Source organism: Necator americanus, chromosome X (assembly GCF_031761385.1).
Source record: "Necator americanus strain Aroian chromosome X, whole genome shotgun sequence".
In the NCBI taxonomy this organism is placed as follows: Eukaryota; Metazoa; Nematoda; class Chromadorea; order Rhabditida; family Ancylostomatidae; genus Necator; species Necator americanus.
In genome coordinates, this window is record NC_087376.1 from 11156577 (window position 1) to 11174419 (window position 17843).

A 17843-nucleotide genomic window follows, 5' to 3' on the forward strand; every position below is an offset into this window, starting at 1 on the left:
TGTTTTCCAGCATCTTTCCTTTTTGTTACTTCGCAAACAAACTTAGTCCTAGTAATTTCACTGTTAGGAAATCTCGAAGGGAAAGTTGAAGAACTCTTCACATTAACTGGAACTTCTCAGCGACAACGCTGTGACTATGAGCTTGACAAAGGGAATAATCAAATGTATCAAATGTATAGATGAAATTAACGTGACTACTGTCCGTCATTTGGTAAGGTTTCTATGTTCTTTTTCAATATCCTTCACCATTTTATGTTGTATAGTGACAATTGCTGTTGTCAGTACTCCTGTGATAGCGACTTTGAACGTAGAAAAAAGTAGACAATGCTATTTTAGTAATAGTACGTTAACAATTACCACAAGTGCACTTTTCAGATTCCACATTATATCGCTACATCTAAACACAACTTTAGGTACGTTTCAGTATTAATTCACTAGCCGTTCAACTTATTTTATTTTTAATGCTGGTGTGCCGAAAGGAGGGTTTGTCTGAGCAAAAGTCTAGCGGTGAAAACTACAGTCTCTACTCTCAGAGAACCTGAAGAGTTAAAGTTAATAAAAGTTATGCAGAAATTTTCCATACATCAGTCGCTCAGTCCTTTTAAAAGCAGATACGCTGTCAACAGAATAATCAAGCACATGTGTTTAGTGACAATATCCCGCAGAGCAGTAACTTGCTTCCAAAGGGATCGCGCAATTATCTGTAGTCAGATTGCTGAGGGACTCGGGTAATGTGACCTCTCGACCCCAAGTTCATGCACTTGTTCGTCAGCGTTCGCTAATTAGGTACTATTGCACGGTGGTGTTCTGTCTGCTTCAAAACAAAAATGCAACCACACTCGTATATGATCTTCGAATTAATCAACAGCACACTGTGCCACACTGTCAAATAAAGAGGATTTTCCTTACACTTGCGTGTGCATTTCTCGCTGCATCTCCAAAAGGATTTTTTATAGACAAATCAAATTTTATCCATATTTTCAATTATTTGACCTTCAATGCTCGTTTACCAAATGTCCACTGGATATTGTTGTATCATTTAGGAGTACTGAGGGCATATATTAGTTGTTATCCTGCCACTACTATTACTCCCGTTATCTACTCCCTTGCTCTTCGATTAAATTTAACCAAGTTCTTGATAATTCATATGAACAGGATCAATGGAGAAAAAAAGAAGATAAAGGCCATAAAGAAGACTTGATTAAAAATTCAAGCCTGCAGCATTGCATTTCATATTCTACCAAACGCTATTCTGCATTGTTTCATATTAACTGCATTTTTTACCTCACAAATCATGCATGAAAAATGTTTTATCAACACTACATACGTAACCTCTTTGCCTGAAGTTATGCATTCTGAAATAGAGAATTTGATGTATTCCCTTTTTTTTGCTTCCTAAGGACCATGATTTTGAGAGTACACTGCGTAATACTTTAAAGTTCCATCATCATTCTATCATATTTTGCAGACAGCAAAAGATAGGGTCAGGAATAAACAAGCTAGAGATGAATGGCTTCACAGCGCCGGTGGGGCAATTCGGGAGCGCACGCGATGTTTTACGATGGGGATTCATATTAAACGTCGTATGGTGACTGATTGACAGCGTTTTCATGGATACTCGCGATTTTATGAGCAAGTCTTCGACCTCTCAGTTCCATGTCTACCAGATTCTTCTGCTCTTTTTTATAATAGCTAGTTTGTTTGGTGGCTTTGGAAACTATGCCTGAAACCTCTGAAAGTATAGGGTCAAATTTCAAAGCATGGAGATTGCTGACTGCCCAAATATCAAACGTTAATTTCATGCACGAGTACGGGACGCTCCTCTAATTTCGGCCAGGTGCTTACGATGCAATCAAAGTAATGGACAAACATATAACAGGGAGATTTGGAGTGCTCTACGGTAATTCGAGCAACAAGCCACTTGTGCAATGAGTAGCATGGAGAAGGTTGTGTTCATGCAGCTTTTTCAAAGCAGAACAATCGTTCCTGTAAATTATTCTGCATACGCATCTCTCCCTTTCCTCTGTTTAATTCGTATTCGTTTGCTTTAGCCTGTTATTTCACAGCGATTCCACCGTATACCTCTCAAATATCCACACCTCGATGTCACTGAAATCCAATTCCAATCTTCACATCCCGCATATTTAATAACTGCGGGAGACGTGCTTGATGCAACGTACATAGAGGGCTGCGCCAAAATAAATCTATAGCTACAGTATGCCTCAGAGTGCAGAACACCCTACACTTTTCCTTACCCTTTTCTTAATCTGATTATCATTTATTCACCAACCTTGGCACTGTTCTCTTCAAAAGAACAATAAACTTACGCAACCAACATTGTAGTTACTGAACAACAAATTAACCATGTTGTGGATAGAACTGACAGCAGAAACCCTTGGGTGAGAAACACCTACTTATTATCGTTAAATATTCGTAACAATTACGCATCCACCAAGCGGTATGCATTTTTAATGAAACGTTGATTGAAACAAATTGTTAGTGCTTGAATATGCATGGAATGATGCGCTCATCTAACTCGTCTACGAGGAATTAGCTACGGTAGCTGTTCACCAAAACTTTGGTTGTTAATAAGGGAAGAAAACACCGCATTGCTACTTCATCTATAACTTCAGGACTTCTTCTTTTCTTGTCTTATCTGATTCTGCAGATAAAATTTGTATTCTCAAACTGGAGAAGCAGCCTAGATTTGCATGCGTGATTACTAGCTGACTAAACATTTGATCTCAATATTAATGGATGTTCTAGTCTGCACGCATCACCAAAAAAAACGTTACCTCAGAATATTTAAAGTTTTTACTTGAAGAAATCTTGAGTATTGTCCTAGACATCATGTCTATCATATCAGCTCTTCACACTTTTCATAGAGGTGCAAATTCCAAAGTGGGGATATCTATTTCATCATGAATATGCTGCTCCACTGCAGTAGCGAACCTGCCATCTTAATGGAATTCTCATTTCCCCTTAGATCATGGAATTTTTTTCAATCAACCGTCTGATTGAGTTGGTTTTCATCAAGCTTTTTTTGGGCCCACAATCTTGTGATGTGTTCATCTTCGTATCTACAATAGAAAAAATGGCAAAAGAATCTGTGCAGTATTCCATCACCAACGCCAAATTGCGCTTGTGTTTTCATCTCAAAAAGGAAAGAACAGATATCCAACTGAGTTCTTATCAGATCCAATGACGGGATCACTTTGTAACATTAAACACGACTCGCCACATTGAAGAACCAGAAATGAAATCTTGCGCAGGTTTTCATCGACCGGTACAAACTGACGGATGAAAATTCGGTCTGAATCCGAGAATTCACTGCTGGCTGCTTGTCGGTGTGGTTTCACGGACGAATCGTCCAGTCAGAGTCGTAAATAATGTACGAGGTATGAACACATCGAGCAATATGTGGTGTGAGTTTTAATTTGGATTTGGGCAAAGGTGAGAGAGATAGGCTGTGATGAGGGAGGAGGCCGACGAAAGGAGGAGGGCCGCCCCGCTTTTCGCTAACCAATCACAATCATCCTTGCGCCGATAGTCCCATTGCATATTATTGCCAGCATCTCATTCATCTCTCATTTCACAACACTTTTTCTTTCAGTAGAATAGCGGCTGTGGAGGAGACCTGAGCACATACGCTTCCCTTCATTTTGCACAATAAAACTCTTCCATCAAATTCTTTTCAATAGCTAGCTCTTCTACCTTCAACTTCACTAGGATAAGTTCGTCCTCCACATTTTTTCCTTCTGCTTGTTCGGTCAATGGTACTCACGTCCTATAAAGTTTCTTTACGAAAACATATATCAGCTATTCTAGTTTATAATAGCATAAACATGATAACTTTGTTCTGGACAGTGTTTTCGTTTTAATAACATGTTTTAATAGCTTTGATATGTTTGTTCCAGTACACCGCTTCCTACAAACAAATATAAAATACGAATTAAAATAGCAGGCAGTTAAAAGGAAATTTCTCAGAAAAAATTGCGGACATGCAGCTTGTGGTTGTCGTGATTTAATCTTGTTCAGCTGCTATAGATTCCCTCCATACTATCTGCAACTTAACTTATTTACCATAAGTATGATCCTCATTGCAAATAACTTCTAGTGATGGATGTGGTGCAGGAGCAGCTATGTGGGGTTTACTCTGTCGCAAATTTGCTGGCCGACAAAGGAAAAACACTTTCTATGACGGAATTCACAGCGAAAGCAACGAATGATAGAGAAATGTTAGATTGGCGCAGGCTAGGAGCGAGTTTGGCTTTTCAGCAAAAGCTAACTCTAATGCAACAAGGTGGGTTTATTTTCTCGGTTTTGTTCTACATATGTACAAAGAGTAAGACTCGTAAAAATCCACATTAATAGGAATCAATACTTCCTTCGACTTAAAAACATCCTCCACCGAGTAAAAGGCGGCCTATGCCTGTGTGCTGGAAAGATCCTCATCGTTATTTCATTTTTTTGAAAGTATACGATGAAAGTCGCACCTAATTTTCTTGTTTGCTCTTATTCACATCGTTTCTTCGTAGCCGCGTACCCTACCGTAGTCGTGATTTGTAGGCGTGGCACATGAAATCACGTCGCCAAGCAGAAATATCGTATGCTAGGGGCGCAGTGTCTACGTGATTTGATTAGTCACTCGAATTGTGTGGTCACGGATTTGAAGCAAAACAGATTGATGTAGACATCCAAACAGCTAACATAGTTTTCGGGACTGTATTAATTCATTTCAGCCCTGCTACCGATGAAATTTACAGAACAATGCCCACCGTTATTTCATAATATAAATTCTGGTATTGGTTCCTTAACTGGTGGATTTGCTGCAATGCAGCCCTTCTGGCAAGGGCAATTCAGACAAGCCGCTATCAGTCTCTTATCTTGTTCTCAGAGAGTACCGTTGAAGCGAGGTTAGATTATTCTTCCCTCCTGCACTCCGCTAAATAAAGAATATTCTTACTCTATATTTACGAATTAGAAACTTTTCTGAATTCAGACGAAGGTGTGCCTAAGAATGTAACATTACCCTCTGATGGACCTTCCCCATCAATAGAAAATGTCTTCCCATGTTTTACGTGCACAAAGCTCTTCTCCTCGAGTGCTGTTTTAGAAGTAGGCAAATATTCATCTTCAGTGATTTGCGACTACTCTTATAATGTTTAAATCATTTAGCAACACCAAACCATCCACGTCGTTGATAAACATTTCGAATGCAAGCAGTGCGGTAAAACATTCAAAAGGTAAATCATGTTTGTAAACACTCATTCATTCTTATGATGGGTTCTTTAAGGTCATCTACTCTCTCGACACACCTGCTCATTCATTCTGACACACGTCCGTATCCATGTGAGTATTGTGGGAAACGCTTCCATCAAAAGAGCGATATGAAAAAGCACACCTACATTCATACAGGTATGAGAGCACTTTTCCTCCTATTTTCTTCACATTCTCTATTTATGAATACAAATTCATTGGAAGTTCTGAAATTTAGGCAGATCACTTCCAAGAAACCTGAGATTTCGATATAGCTAATGCAAGTCTTCACTAGTTACTTCGAATTTTCCCTACCTTAGTGATTGCTTACATTTCGGACGTATTCTTACTGGTTTATCCTTTATTCGGTGAACGAAGTCACAATATACTATGTCAATTCGCGATTTATTGCTAGGCATCAAAACACTGAATCTGCTGTTAGAGCCAAGTTATCCATCTTTGTCCAGATAGGCAATTAGCGCTGTTATTTGACATTCTCAAAACAAATTACACTGACCTCATGCAATACTGACCTAATGGATTTCATCCCTGAGAGAAATCTTTGAACACTCAACAACTAACGATGGGCATTTGATTCCACTTGTTGTTTTTGGCTGTTCTTTTGCTCCAAAAAACAGTTATTCGTCAAGAAAGTGGCAACAGCAGTTGTTTATTCAAAATTCCGTCTTTTTTTTTCAGGGGAGAAACCACATAAGTGCACAGTTTGTGGCAAAGCATTCAGCCAATCGTCTAATCTCATCACTCATACGAGGAAACACACGGGATTTAAGGTTTGAATTATAGGAAACGAACTGTATTTCAGAGAATATCCATTGTTCGTTGTGGGTTTGTCAACGTAATGGGTGTCCTCTACGTGCATATCATTAGCGCATAAGTCAAGTTCATTTGAAAACAGAAAGACGGGTTTTTAAGTTACTAAAAATTTGTTTCAAGCCTTTTGCGTGTGATGTGTGTGGAAGAACATTCCAAAGAAAGGTGGATAGAAGACGACACAGAGAAACCCATCATCCTGGCCAGGTAGAAGATACTGATGGTGAGCTAGTAATCAATACAAATTTTGCAACAAACAAGGATGTATATTTCAGTATTGAAGTGAATAGTCTTTCTACGACATTGTCGAGTTTCAAACAAAGATGATCCTCAGAGTGTAAGGTCGCTAGAGTACACAAAACCGAGGCTGTTCTGGTTTCATAAATAACACCGTATGTAGTATCAACCACCACAGAGCTTGTGTCATTACAAAATAAAGTTCGTAAGAAACAATGGTGTGGTGTTTTGCTGGTGTTCTTTTATCACGTGAATACTCATCTAGCCTGAGTTCCCTAGATTATTTAAAGAGGCGCATATTATAAGATCATCGTTTACCGCCAAAACAGTGCAATTCACCAAAATAATAATGTTTTCTCGAATACTCTCTAAGACATGCTCTCCGAGGGTAATCCACTCATAACCCGGGTACGGCGGATCCAATTTAGTGCAACAATGCTCTTCGCGACAACCGGGATGTCACTCAATTATCTGCCACGCGAAATGGCATCTGGACTGTGGGAGTAATTGAGACGACTCTTCCTAGTTTCCCCAATAATGGATCTGCTAAATAACGACGTTGCCTTTCGATTACATTACATTTGGATAAAATTATTTCAGGTGGTTCAAGCACCCATGAAGTCGTCCATTTTATTCAACAGAGCAAAGAGTCCGTGAACGAAAATTCGAGAGAAACGCTATCGGCTTTTAGGTAAAGCTCAAATGCTTGTTTTAGATCTAGGCAAATCCTAAATGAAGACATTTTTCAGAATTCTGCCGCAGCATTTCAACTACCCGCAAGCAGTTGATGGCGGAGAGAGATGCCAATCTGAGGACAACGAAATTCTCAATCTTAGCCGCAAGGAGTAGCAAAATTGTTCATAACAAAAGAAATTGTATCGTTGAGTTCTGCTTTGTGTTCCGATAATACAATTTTGTGATTGATGTTAGGACATTGGTCTCTGCTGTTCTCCTTTAATGGTTTACGCGTACTCCGATTTTGTGTTCGAATACAATCGCTGTATAATTGTTGTCACTTCCATCACTCTCATTATGTATGTGCCGTCTTTTCCTTAGGACTGCTGCTTCTCGACTGATCATATCTAGCTGGATTTCATGTACCGGTGCAATAAAATTTTTGAGCAACCGAATTCGTTCTTTTGTAGAGTATACGATCACATAAAAATGTCTCAAAGGAGAACAAAGAAGGTGAGTTGTACATTTTCTATAGTAAGGCGATAAATATGTTGAATTCAGTATTTCTGATGCTTGAATGAACAGAGGAGAGGATACCGACGAATGTGATGTGTGTGACTGCTGCTAGCATGTAAGACAAATGCGCTGCAAATCTACAACGTCACTAATAAATGCATACTTGCTGGTGTCCAGAAAAGCAGCGAGATGGCCGACAAAAATCCAACGATATTTAGAAGTTACTTGGTGATGAGCCATCCACAGTATACTGATATGCTTGAAGAAGACCCATCTTATTCAAAGACATTTTTGTCCAAAATCACACTATGCTATAAATATGTACATTTATATCAGCTTATTTGAAAAGAAGGAACTTAGCCACCGAAATAAAAAATCTGCAGGATAACATTGGAAAAAAACTCGTTAGACATAAAGTCTATGCACTATGCAGCCAAAAACAAAAACTACGAACCTAGTAGTACAAACAGCAGTTCAGTGTTTGTCCATGTTAGCATTTCAGCCCCTCATTGTGCACAGCTTTTTCCGCTCCTCAAGAGTACTGTATCGTCTCTAAGGAATAAGAAAAAACTAGAGAAAGATTACAAGTACTTCTAGCATGAGTTTGAGCTAATGAAAGCAGAAGCTAATGAGGAAAGCTATGCGGAGGGTTGAGGCAATCACGAATCCAAAGATAGCTGATCGAAGTAAATGAGAAATTACTGAAAGCGAGAGAAAGTTCCGAAGGTTCTAAACAGAGGATGAAATTTTCCAAAATTCCTTTTCAAATTTAGCTGTTTTTGTTCTCGTTTCTTGGTGCTACAGTAAGATCGGTAGTTCCTTGACAGAAGACGAAAGATGATGGCAAAAAATGGATCCACGTCTTTTTTATAATTTGCCTCGATTTGATCTTTATCACTATGTGTAGACATCAATAGATTTGCGAACGCAAGTCCCATCGAAAAGTTTAACTAGAACTGAAACTGAAACTTTGGAATTTGCCGTTAAAACGGTTTTTGAAAGCAGTACCGCTAGCTGTGTACTGGCAACTCTGGTCCCCAGATAACTGAGCTCCAAGTAAATGTTGTCTTTACGTGAATTGGTTACTTGGGAACTAAAGTGATACTTACATACCCGTAATGTAGAGGACCTTTGTATCTTTGTCAAACTTTTGATACCCTTCACAGCTCTAGTTGCATAGTTTTAGAGATGCTGAAAAATTGATTAAATTGACATGCTTGAACTCCGATCGAAATTAGTAGCAAAAAAACGTTTCCCTGTAAAATTTGCAAGAAAATTTGCTAAATTGCATTTATTTCTTGTTTTTCTAGCTGAGTGGAACTTCTGTTTTATGCAACTAAAATTATAACTCAGGTGTTTTATCTGGTACAATTTTTGGAAGTTTGTGAGTCGACAACAAATGATGTGTGCCTTCTGCCGGAACATCACTTAACAGAACTGTTTCCCACCTATGAACTGTTTCCGATTTGTTCCAATCACAGCAAATTTTGAACCTGTAGAAATGGAAACTTTCCAAGTGGGCACTCGATTGACAATGTCAAGCAATAGTTAAGCAAGTCGATTGTTAACAGTGTTTGTTACGACTAAAGTTTCGAGTTGTCGCCTTCGTCAGAGCCTGGAAAGTCAGAACATTTCCAGCATAACATCTCAAATGCCTCATTCAAAACAAGTCATCATCCCCTAAGATATTACACCCGTAGACAGAAACCAAAAAAGCCCAAATCATTGTGTCTATCTCAGTAGCCGCGTTGCCGTGATGTCAGCGGACATCCACTTGGTGGGATCGCTCCGCTAATACTAATTTGGATGCTACCCGCATATGACCCCGTAGATCAAAACCCGCAAAGTCCTGATACAGAGTCAATTCGTTGCTCATAGCTAAGCACTCTTCTTTTCTATTGGTTTTTGGACTTTTTGCATTTATCCAAAAAGTCTCTAGAGTTCTGCGAGCAGGAATTTTGAGTCTACACGATAGGATCGTGGCAGCAATGCAGAAAAGAGCATTTTCATGACATTGTCTGCGGTGAGCACCAAGAGGGGTCGCTGCATTCGATTGTTTCATCCCATTTAGATGTTTTTTTAATACAAACGCAAAGAGATCGCCCTGTTTCGTACATGTATTGGTTTTGCACGAAATTAGATAGACTACTTCAGAGATCATGCAGTCGCCTTCCTTGCTGAATGGGCATATTACACAGTCTTGAGTCCGTATCACTTCACTCTCCATGTCCATAAAGAGCTTATCTTTTGCGATTTTTCAAAAATTTCTTCAAATTTCAAGCACATTTTTTGTAACGTATTTTTTAAGGCAAAACGACTAAACATTGAGGAATTCTGTATGACTTGAGTTTCTACCATAGAACCTGGCAACCTCTATGAAAGGATATTTCCAACTAGGTGCCCTGGTCCGCCGGATGCCTTAGACCCACAAACCGAGATATTGGCGTGGTACCACCTTGATAAGTGCATTGGAAAAGAATAGAGTGTGTACAGGAGAGAAGGCTAAGTTTGCAAAGCAATATTACTTTTTCGTAGCCTTTTTACCTTGGAAATTGGTGTACAAACTGTTGAAATTGAAGATTCAGCTCATGAAAGGGAGACTCTGTCTGCTTATGTATGTACATATGTAGTCTATTCACATTTGTCCGTGCCGGTTTTGATTTTACAGTTGGTCCAAAATTACGAATATGAATATAAATGCAAATAATGTTGCATCAGAATTACCCCAAGGATGCTACACAAGTAGGCAGGGTCCCATTTTCATGATCTGAGTTGCAAAGTTTGAGTGTGTAGTCCAGTTTCTAGGAAAAAGAAGTATCTCTTTCTGAAAAAAGAGTTACTCAACAATGTTGTCCTTCATGTAAAACATTCTCTTCTGCACGTTAGTCTTTTCAAGTGCACTAGTCAATGCAGCACCACAACAATAAGTCTGTCTGTGGGCCTACATAAAGTGTTTGGGTGGCACTGGGGTGCAGAGATGATATTAGCCTTCCATTAAGGTTGACGCATCCTGCGATGAAAATCTGAATGATACAAGATTTTTCGAGATTAACATCATTCAGTAGGCCTCATAATCTCTGAAAGACATATTCACTTGACACTTGAAGAATTTTTCAATAATACGATAGAGGTTAAAGTGTCTGGCATTAATTAATCCACTTGGGATCCGCCACCGCGTTCACTTCAGTTCGGAATCGTTTGAGGTTTACGAACGTGTAACTATCCTGCACAATGAATGACAAATCACTAAAAATAAGCTCTTCGAAAACCAGATAAGAGGTTTTTATCTTAATAGGTTCAAAACTGAATGCAGGCGGAACATATTATGGAAAAAAACGGAACAGATCATAGGTCGCAAGCCAACGTATAAAGTGGTGTGCTGCCGAAACTAGACTTCGCTTGCTGACGATTTACAAACAGATAAAAATCGTACCAAATAATGTAGAACAACGAAGTAGTGGTTTTAGCTGCGAAAAAAGGAAGTCCTATAGTCCTAAAAAGGAAGTAGAAGAAAAAGAAGCAAGGGCATCCCAGCAGATAGTTTTCTTGCAGATTTTATGAGGAGAAAGTTTTTTAGCTACTAATTTCAATTCTTCATGGAGTTGAAATGTGTAACTATAGCTAAATTTCCGGGATTTCTAAAGCTATGAACTATTGCCGTGGGCGGTAACAAAACGCTCACAATGAATGAATGACATGATGAATAATCAATCTGTCATTTCAATTTTCAAACAATCGATTTAAAGGCAGCATACCACGAATCTGGGGTGGTGCGGATTTCAGGTGGAGTATTCGTATACGGGATCATAGATTATTGGGAGAAGGATGATTCCGTTCATTTCTTCCTAATTGCCGTAGAAAACGGCCCGGAAGATACGGCTTCGAGCGTTCTGGCACGCTATTTTCTACAAGGAGTTTGATTGGAACGCGCCTCATCTTCCGGGCAGTTTTTTACGGCAATTAGGAAGAAATGGGCGGGTTCACCCTTCTCTCCATAATCTACTATCTCGTATACGAATACTCCACCTGAAATCCGTACCACCTCAGATTCGTGGGGTGATGCCTTTAAGTCAAATGCAGGTTATCCTTAAACGCAATCATCTGGGGCTCGGCTCTGCTAATATTTAGTAAGAGGTGGCGATTTCAAAAACTATTCTAACAGTAAATTTTAGAAGATCTAATTAAACTAATTCGATAGGTCTTGTGCTCTCAGATCTATTATTCAGATATTATGATAAAGACCAAATTCGGACGAGTACAGCGTTGAAGATTAAAAAATGACTAAATTGTGTACTCTTAAATAGTAGATTTCCAGCATGTTAATGACTAACGATCCGCATCTTTGTCGTTCCGTCGAGTGCGTAATCGAAGCGTTCTCAAAAAATTTTCAAATCACGAACTTTAGATAATTTACATTTTATTTAATCCCAGTGCCAACATTGCGTGAGGAAGCCTGAGGTGACGTGAGACAATTAGCATTAATCGCTCATCAATTAGACCCCAGCATCTGTAATAACTGGCAGATGAGTACCTAGCTAAAAATAATGTCATCGCACTTGAACATCCATTCCGCCCTTTTTACCTATTATGTGCCGATACCCATTTTCTACATCAGATGAAATGAAATTGGATGGACAGCACTTTGCGACTCAGAGGTGACTTCTATGGAAATGAGTGAATGACGAGGAAACTATTTAGAGGCACGTTCCTAAAAAGTGACAAAAACCATAAATAAATTGTATTCGCTAATTCAGGTGCATTTCCATCTCGTATGTGTAGTATTAGTACCGCGGAACTAATAGTGTGTATATGTTTAGGCAGGAAGGTCCGACTCTGTTGTTTCATTTCTTCAATATTCTTCCTATCTTTCTACTCGTGCTCCACACTTTACTGCTCAAAGGAAATTTCATGCGAAGTTCACAGCAAAGACTCCAAAACCCATAACATTTTCTGGAACTGAGCCAGTGTCATCCGCCTTACAGGCAACCACTCTTTCACTGAACCGTTGTCAAGTAATGATGGAAACATACATGAAATACGTGATGGGACAGGCTATATTTAGTCATATGTTACGGAGAGTATTGACTAGCTTGACCTAATACCTCGGTGGTCTCATATTATCGCCTGACGCGAATGCTCGTATCTTCGTCGAGGTGTATCGTCTTTGAGTACAGCTCTGCTCAACCTTCTTCTAAAGTAAATTTTGGGATTTTACTATGATTTTGATTACTACAGACTACTACTAATCGTGCACAACTACACAAGAAAGGGACGGAAATTTAATCTCTACAAGCTATAATTTCAGAGGCAATTTAGGAGCAAAACAAACAATAAAACTAACGTGATATGACTCTAGAAAGGCCACTCTAAAAAAAAACTCTAAGACTTTAGTGCCCAGAACCCATTGTACATACCACACCAAGCTGCTGTCTTCGCAGAGCATTCGTCCTGGTAGAACTGTTTTTCAAACATTTCTGTGTAAGTGGACATATACTTGAAAAAAAAGTGTTAACAGCACGAAACATTCCACAACGTCTCACTCACTCTTAAATTCACTTAGAGTTATTATACGCCACTACTCTACTTCCGACACCGTGGAAAGTGCTCCATCTACTTTACGAATTTCTGGTGCCTACGCACCAATCCGACGCTGTTGGGCTTGTCTTGCTGCCTTCGAGAATTTCGTTTTATATATATATATATATATATATACATAGACACACATAGACACACATACACACACATACACACATATACACACATACACACATACACACACATACACACACGGAGTAAACTCGTTATTATATATCATCATAATCATATATAACATGATTATAAGTATATTACATAAGAAGGTGCACACTGATAAGGGAAGGAATTTGCAGTCTGGGAGTGGATAGCTGGATTATAGCACTAAACCATTTCGAGTACCGTTCGTCCTTGCGACTACGTATGGTGATCCTCGATGCACCTGACACTTCTGCTGCGACCGAGTTCTTGATCCGGTATCTCCGTTCTCTTAGGTGAACTCGTCGATCCTGCGTAAATGTTTCCAGATCGTCCGCAGTTTTGGAAATGAGGATTGGGATTTAGAGAGGAAAGAGAGAAAAATTCTCTGTGAGGCCGTTATCGCGTCTGCAGCATAGATTAGCTTAGATTAGTTGAATTCTCAACTGAATACGACTTAGCGATGTGAATTCTTTCAGTATCCTTTATGCAGGGTCTCTCACATATCAGAGCTGACTAACTCTTCAGCTCTTCTTTGTAGTTCCCTCGTGAGAAAATCTATATGTTTACCGGGAAATATCTGAGGACCAAAGAATGCTAAGGGTGTTAGTGTCGATTTTTCTGGTTTAATTCTCGCTAACAGGAAAACATTCAAATTTAAACTAGAATATTGCGTGTGTGTGTGTGTGTGTATGTGTGTGTGTGTGTGTGTGTGTGTGTGTGTGTGTGTGTGTGTGTGTGTGTGTGTGTGTGTGTGTGTGTGTGTGTGTGTGTGTGTGTGTGTGTGTGTGTGTGTGTGTGTGTGTGTGTGTGTGTGTGTGTGTGTGTGTGTGTGTGTGTGTGTGTGTGTGTGTGTGTGTGTGTGTGTGTGTGTGTGTGTGTGTGTGTGTGTGTGTGTGTGTGTGTGTGTGTGTGTGTGTGTGTGTGTGTGTGTGTGTGTGTGTGTGTGTGTGTGTGTGTGTGTGTGTGTGTGTGTGTGTGTGTGTGTGTGTGTGTCTCGAAGTCCCTTATCGAAGTCTTTGTAATCGCGAATAAATATGCGATAGATGGGAAAAAATCACGCATAAAGCACTTTATCTGCACTACACTTACCAACTAGAGTCAGCGTATTTGCTTTTCATTGCGGCTATGCTTCTACTTTACTTAGTGCTCTCGTTTGTCATCCGTTCCTAAGCGAATTTCCGACGCAACGTTTCCGTACAACTGCAAATCTTCAATATATTGAATTGGCTGTAACGGAAGAGTGCCGAAGCAATGTGTAAGCTATGAAGGAAATGAAGATTGCCTCCTATGGCCTTTTAGTACTCAATATGAAGTCACCTCTGGTTAGTTTCAATTCTCTCATATAAAGTAGTGACACACAACTTTTAGGTAGTTAATTGCACTTAAAATGAGTGGTTTTCTATTTTATCACCACCACAACTTTATCACGTTATTTATTATGCATCACATATATTCAAGACTTTAATTGTTTGTGCTAATTCAAAAGTAACCGAGAGCCTTGTTTATAGAAATCTTGATATTTCAGAAAGGGTGTTACTGCCACTAGTACGTTTCCTTTGTCTACGAACTTCTTCTCCTTTCAGAAGGCTTTCCTTTTCGCTCAGGTAATGTGGACTCCGTTACCGCCTTGCACGTACGACGACATATGATTTCGCACGGTTTGAGCAACCGAAGTGACTCCAACATCATCAAGCATAAGTTAGAGCAGCAAAAATGTTAAGTCGTCCATCTTCAAGACTGGCTCAAAGAGTGCAGTAGTTTCATTACCAGAATTATGAAGAATAAATTTTTTAAAAATCTCCAAGTCCTCTCTTCTTGAAACCTCGGCATTTGATAGTGTATTTATGTTTTTTTTTGTTATGCCAACGAAGTTTAGGTGAAACTTCTTTATTGGCCTGACGTTTCGACAAACTCGTCTTTTTCAAAGGCCTGAAAATGGTTCGAGGTCTTCGATACAATGCATATCCCACCAAACTCCTCCTCTCTCCTCGCCAACCCCCGATATTGTCCCAAGTACACCACGCAAGACCTTAAAAGGAAAACAACTGACCAGTTTTACCGACTAGCGGGGTTGGTAAACCACCGCGTTCTCAAAGATTGTCACCAAGGCGAATGAGATCTACGCACTGTGCAGTATCCTTAAGTACTGGTGTCTGGATAACGTTAAGGAGCTGCATGTGGGGCAATCTTATAAGCTCACAGAGTGTTACGAACGGCAAGAAGTCATTGGTAATTGATTGCTTCATGCTTATCATTTTTGTGACGCCCTAACGGTGTCGTCGAACTCCCTCGCCTTTTACCAGCCAAATGTTCCTTGACACGCACGTTCAGCATCCTTCCAGTTTCTCCAATATAAATGGCGTTGCACGTAAGGCATTCTATTTGGTAAATAACTCCGATTCTCGTGCAATCACCGGCCTTACCGAATGGACAAACCACGCAACATTCTGACACGCATTGCCTATCGTAGAATCTATTTCGAGCTAACTGTCGCTTGATGCTGTCGTTCGGGATGTTCACCAACACAACATCATCTTGCAGCTGTGCTCGCAAAAGAGTCCGGTGTATAGCAGCAGTTAAGGAGTCAGAGACGAAGGGGATGCACAAAGGAATTCTACCTTCACATGGGATCCTTACTATGTTGTTCGTAGGTCGAGATTGGGTGTTAGATTTCAATTTCGAGTACCCGTTTGAACTAGCTATGCTTGTGGCTAGTTTTAGTGATGCTGCTATACACCGGACTCTTTTGCGAGCACAGCTGCAAGATGATGTTGTGTTGGTGAACATCCCGAACGACAGCATCAAACGACAGTTAGTTCGCAATAGATTCTACGATAGGCAATGCGGGTCAGAATGTTGCGTGGTTTGTCCATTCGGTAAGGCCAGTGATTGCACGAGAGTCGGAGTTATTTAGCAAATAGAATGCCTAACGTGCAACGCCATTTATATTGGAGAAACTGGAAGGATGCTGAACGTGCGTATCAAGGAACATTTGGCTGGTAAAAGGCGAGGAAGTTCGACGACACCGTTAGGGCGTCACAAAAATGATAAGCATGAAGCAATCAATTACCAATGACTTCTTGCCGTTCGTAACACTCTGTGAGCTTATAAGATTGCCCCACATGCAGCTCCTTAACGTTATCCAGACACCAGTACTTAAGGATACTGCACAGTGCGTAGATCTCATTCGCCTTGGTGACAATCTTTGAGAACGCGGTGGTTTACCAACCCCGCTAGTCGGTAAAACTGGTCAGTTGTTTTCCTTTTAAGGTCTTGCGTGGTGTACTTGGGACAATATCGGGGGTTGGCGAGGAGAGAGGAGGAGTTTGGTGGGATATGCATGGTATCAAATACCTCGAACGATTTTCAGGCCTTTGAAAAAGACGAGTTTGTCGAAACGTCAGGCCAATAAAGAAGTTCCACCTAAACCTCGTTGGCATAACAGGAAGACATAAATTTTTAAAAATCATTTCGTGGTTTGTGTACCCTCTTCAACTTAACTGTTTATGCTACAATAGTCTTCCTCAACCGCAACCGCAAGTCTTCTACAATGGTTTATTCAAATATTGAACAAATTTATTTTGAACTCAAGTACTGAATATGCATCATTAAGGTTTTCCCTTTCTTGAGACAACTCTTCCATTTTTCTTGTCGCAGATATCGGGACCTGAAAAAAAACATTAGAACACGTTTCAGTAGTGAATATCTTCTGATATGCTTTGAAAACATGCTATTCACTGCTGATCTTCCTTCAACTTACAGCACTACGTCTGAAAAAAAAGCAGTTTTCACTTCTGTATTTCTTTCTGAATCTTGTATACTTAAATTACACTAAATTTTGTACGCCTTAACATGTGTTCATTTAAAATAGACAACTCCGCGTCCCTTTTCTCTTTGCTCTTTTCATTTTTGTCTAATTTTCCGACCCCTGCTTTAATCTTTTCCTAATTTTCCGACTTCTACTTTATTTTTTTCCCAATTCCTTTCCTAAAAACAACAAGGTAGTCATACAAGAATGCATCGTATCCAATGCGGGTTTACTCTGCGCGAATAACACGGCGAAATTCCCATCCTACAACGCAATCCTTTTAACCCCTGAAGAGGAGCGCAAGCGGAAGATGAGGACTCTTCAGCTCGACTACGTCCTGGCGAGAAACATTCCTCAGTGAGATAACCGAAAATCTAGAGCTGTTTAGGACGTCGCGTCCGACTCTGACCACCGTCAAGTTCTCAGCTTCAAGATACGGTTCCACAAGAGAAATCGAGGAATTCCTCTTCAAACGAAAATCGACATGGCAGGTCTGAAGAATGTAGAAAGAAGTTCCGCCAACGTGTGTCTACTCATGTTGGAGTACGGACCACACTTAAAATCTTCACTGACATTCTCAAGAATGGGATGAAAATGGAATGGAATAACATGGGGATAAACTTTGATGCCCAGAAGTCACAGCGTCTTCGTCTCGTTGATGGAACTGTATTTATAGTCAGGTCAAAACGACAGGAAGCACAGTGTAGTTGCACAAGTAGTCGCGCTGGAGCAACGCGGTTACTAACCGCTCGCATACGGATGGCGCGCTGTGCTTGGCAATTTA

General features: G+C 40.0%; 3 protein-coding genes across 4 annotated transcripts; 2 read left to right on the forward strand and 1 right to left on the reverse strand.

Moving 5' to 3' along the window:
• Nucleotides 1-4119: 4119 nt before the first annotated feature.
• Nucleotides 4120-7176, forward strand: RB195_022326 (uncharacterized protein; the record flags this gene model as incomplete). Of its 2 annotated transcripts, XM_013436176.2 has the most annotated exons (9): nt 4120-4303; nt 4743-4916; nt 5003-5118; nt 5179-5246; nt 5297-5418; nt 5959-6050; nt 6214-6313; nt 6928-7018; nt 7077-7176. In XM_013436176.2, 9 exons carry the CDS (start codon nt 4120-4122, stop codon nt 7174-7176), a joined length of 1047 nt encoding a protein of 348 aa, XP_013291630.2. The 2 variants fall into 2 exon arrangements, with proteins under 2 accessions (XP_013291630.2, XP_064065289.1); XM_064209408.1 differs by lacking the exons at nt 4743-4916; nt 5003-5118; nt 5179-5246; nt 5297-5418.
• An 8298-nt stretch (nt 7177-15474) lies between these two features.
• RB195_022327 (uncharacterized protein) lies at nt 15475-16038 on the reverse strand (the record flags this gene model as incomplete). Its single annotated transcript, XM_064209409.1, has 1 exon — nt 15475-16038. The coding sequence occupies one exon, from the start codon at nt 16036-16038 to the stop codon at nt 15475-15477; it is 564 nt and encodes a 187-aa protein (XP_064065290.1).
• On the forward strand, nt 15749-16165 carry RB195_022328 (uncharacterized protein; the record flags this gene model as incomplete). Its single annotated transcript, XM_064209410.1, has 1 exon — nt 15749-16165. One exon carries the CDS (start codon nt 15749-15751, stop codon nt 16163-16165), a length of 417 nt encoding a protein of 138 aa, XP_064065291.1.
• Between the last annotated feature and the right edge of the window lie 1678 nt (nt 16166-17843).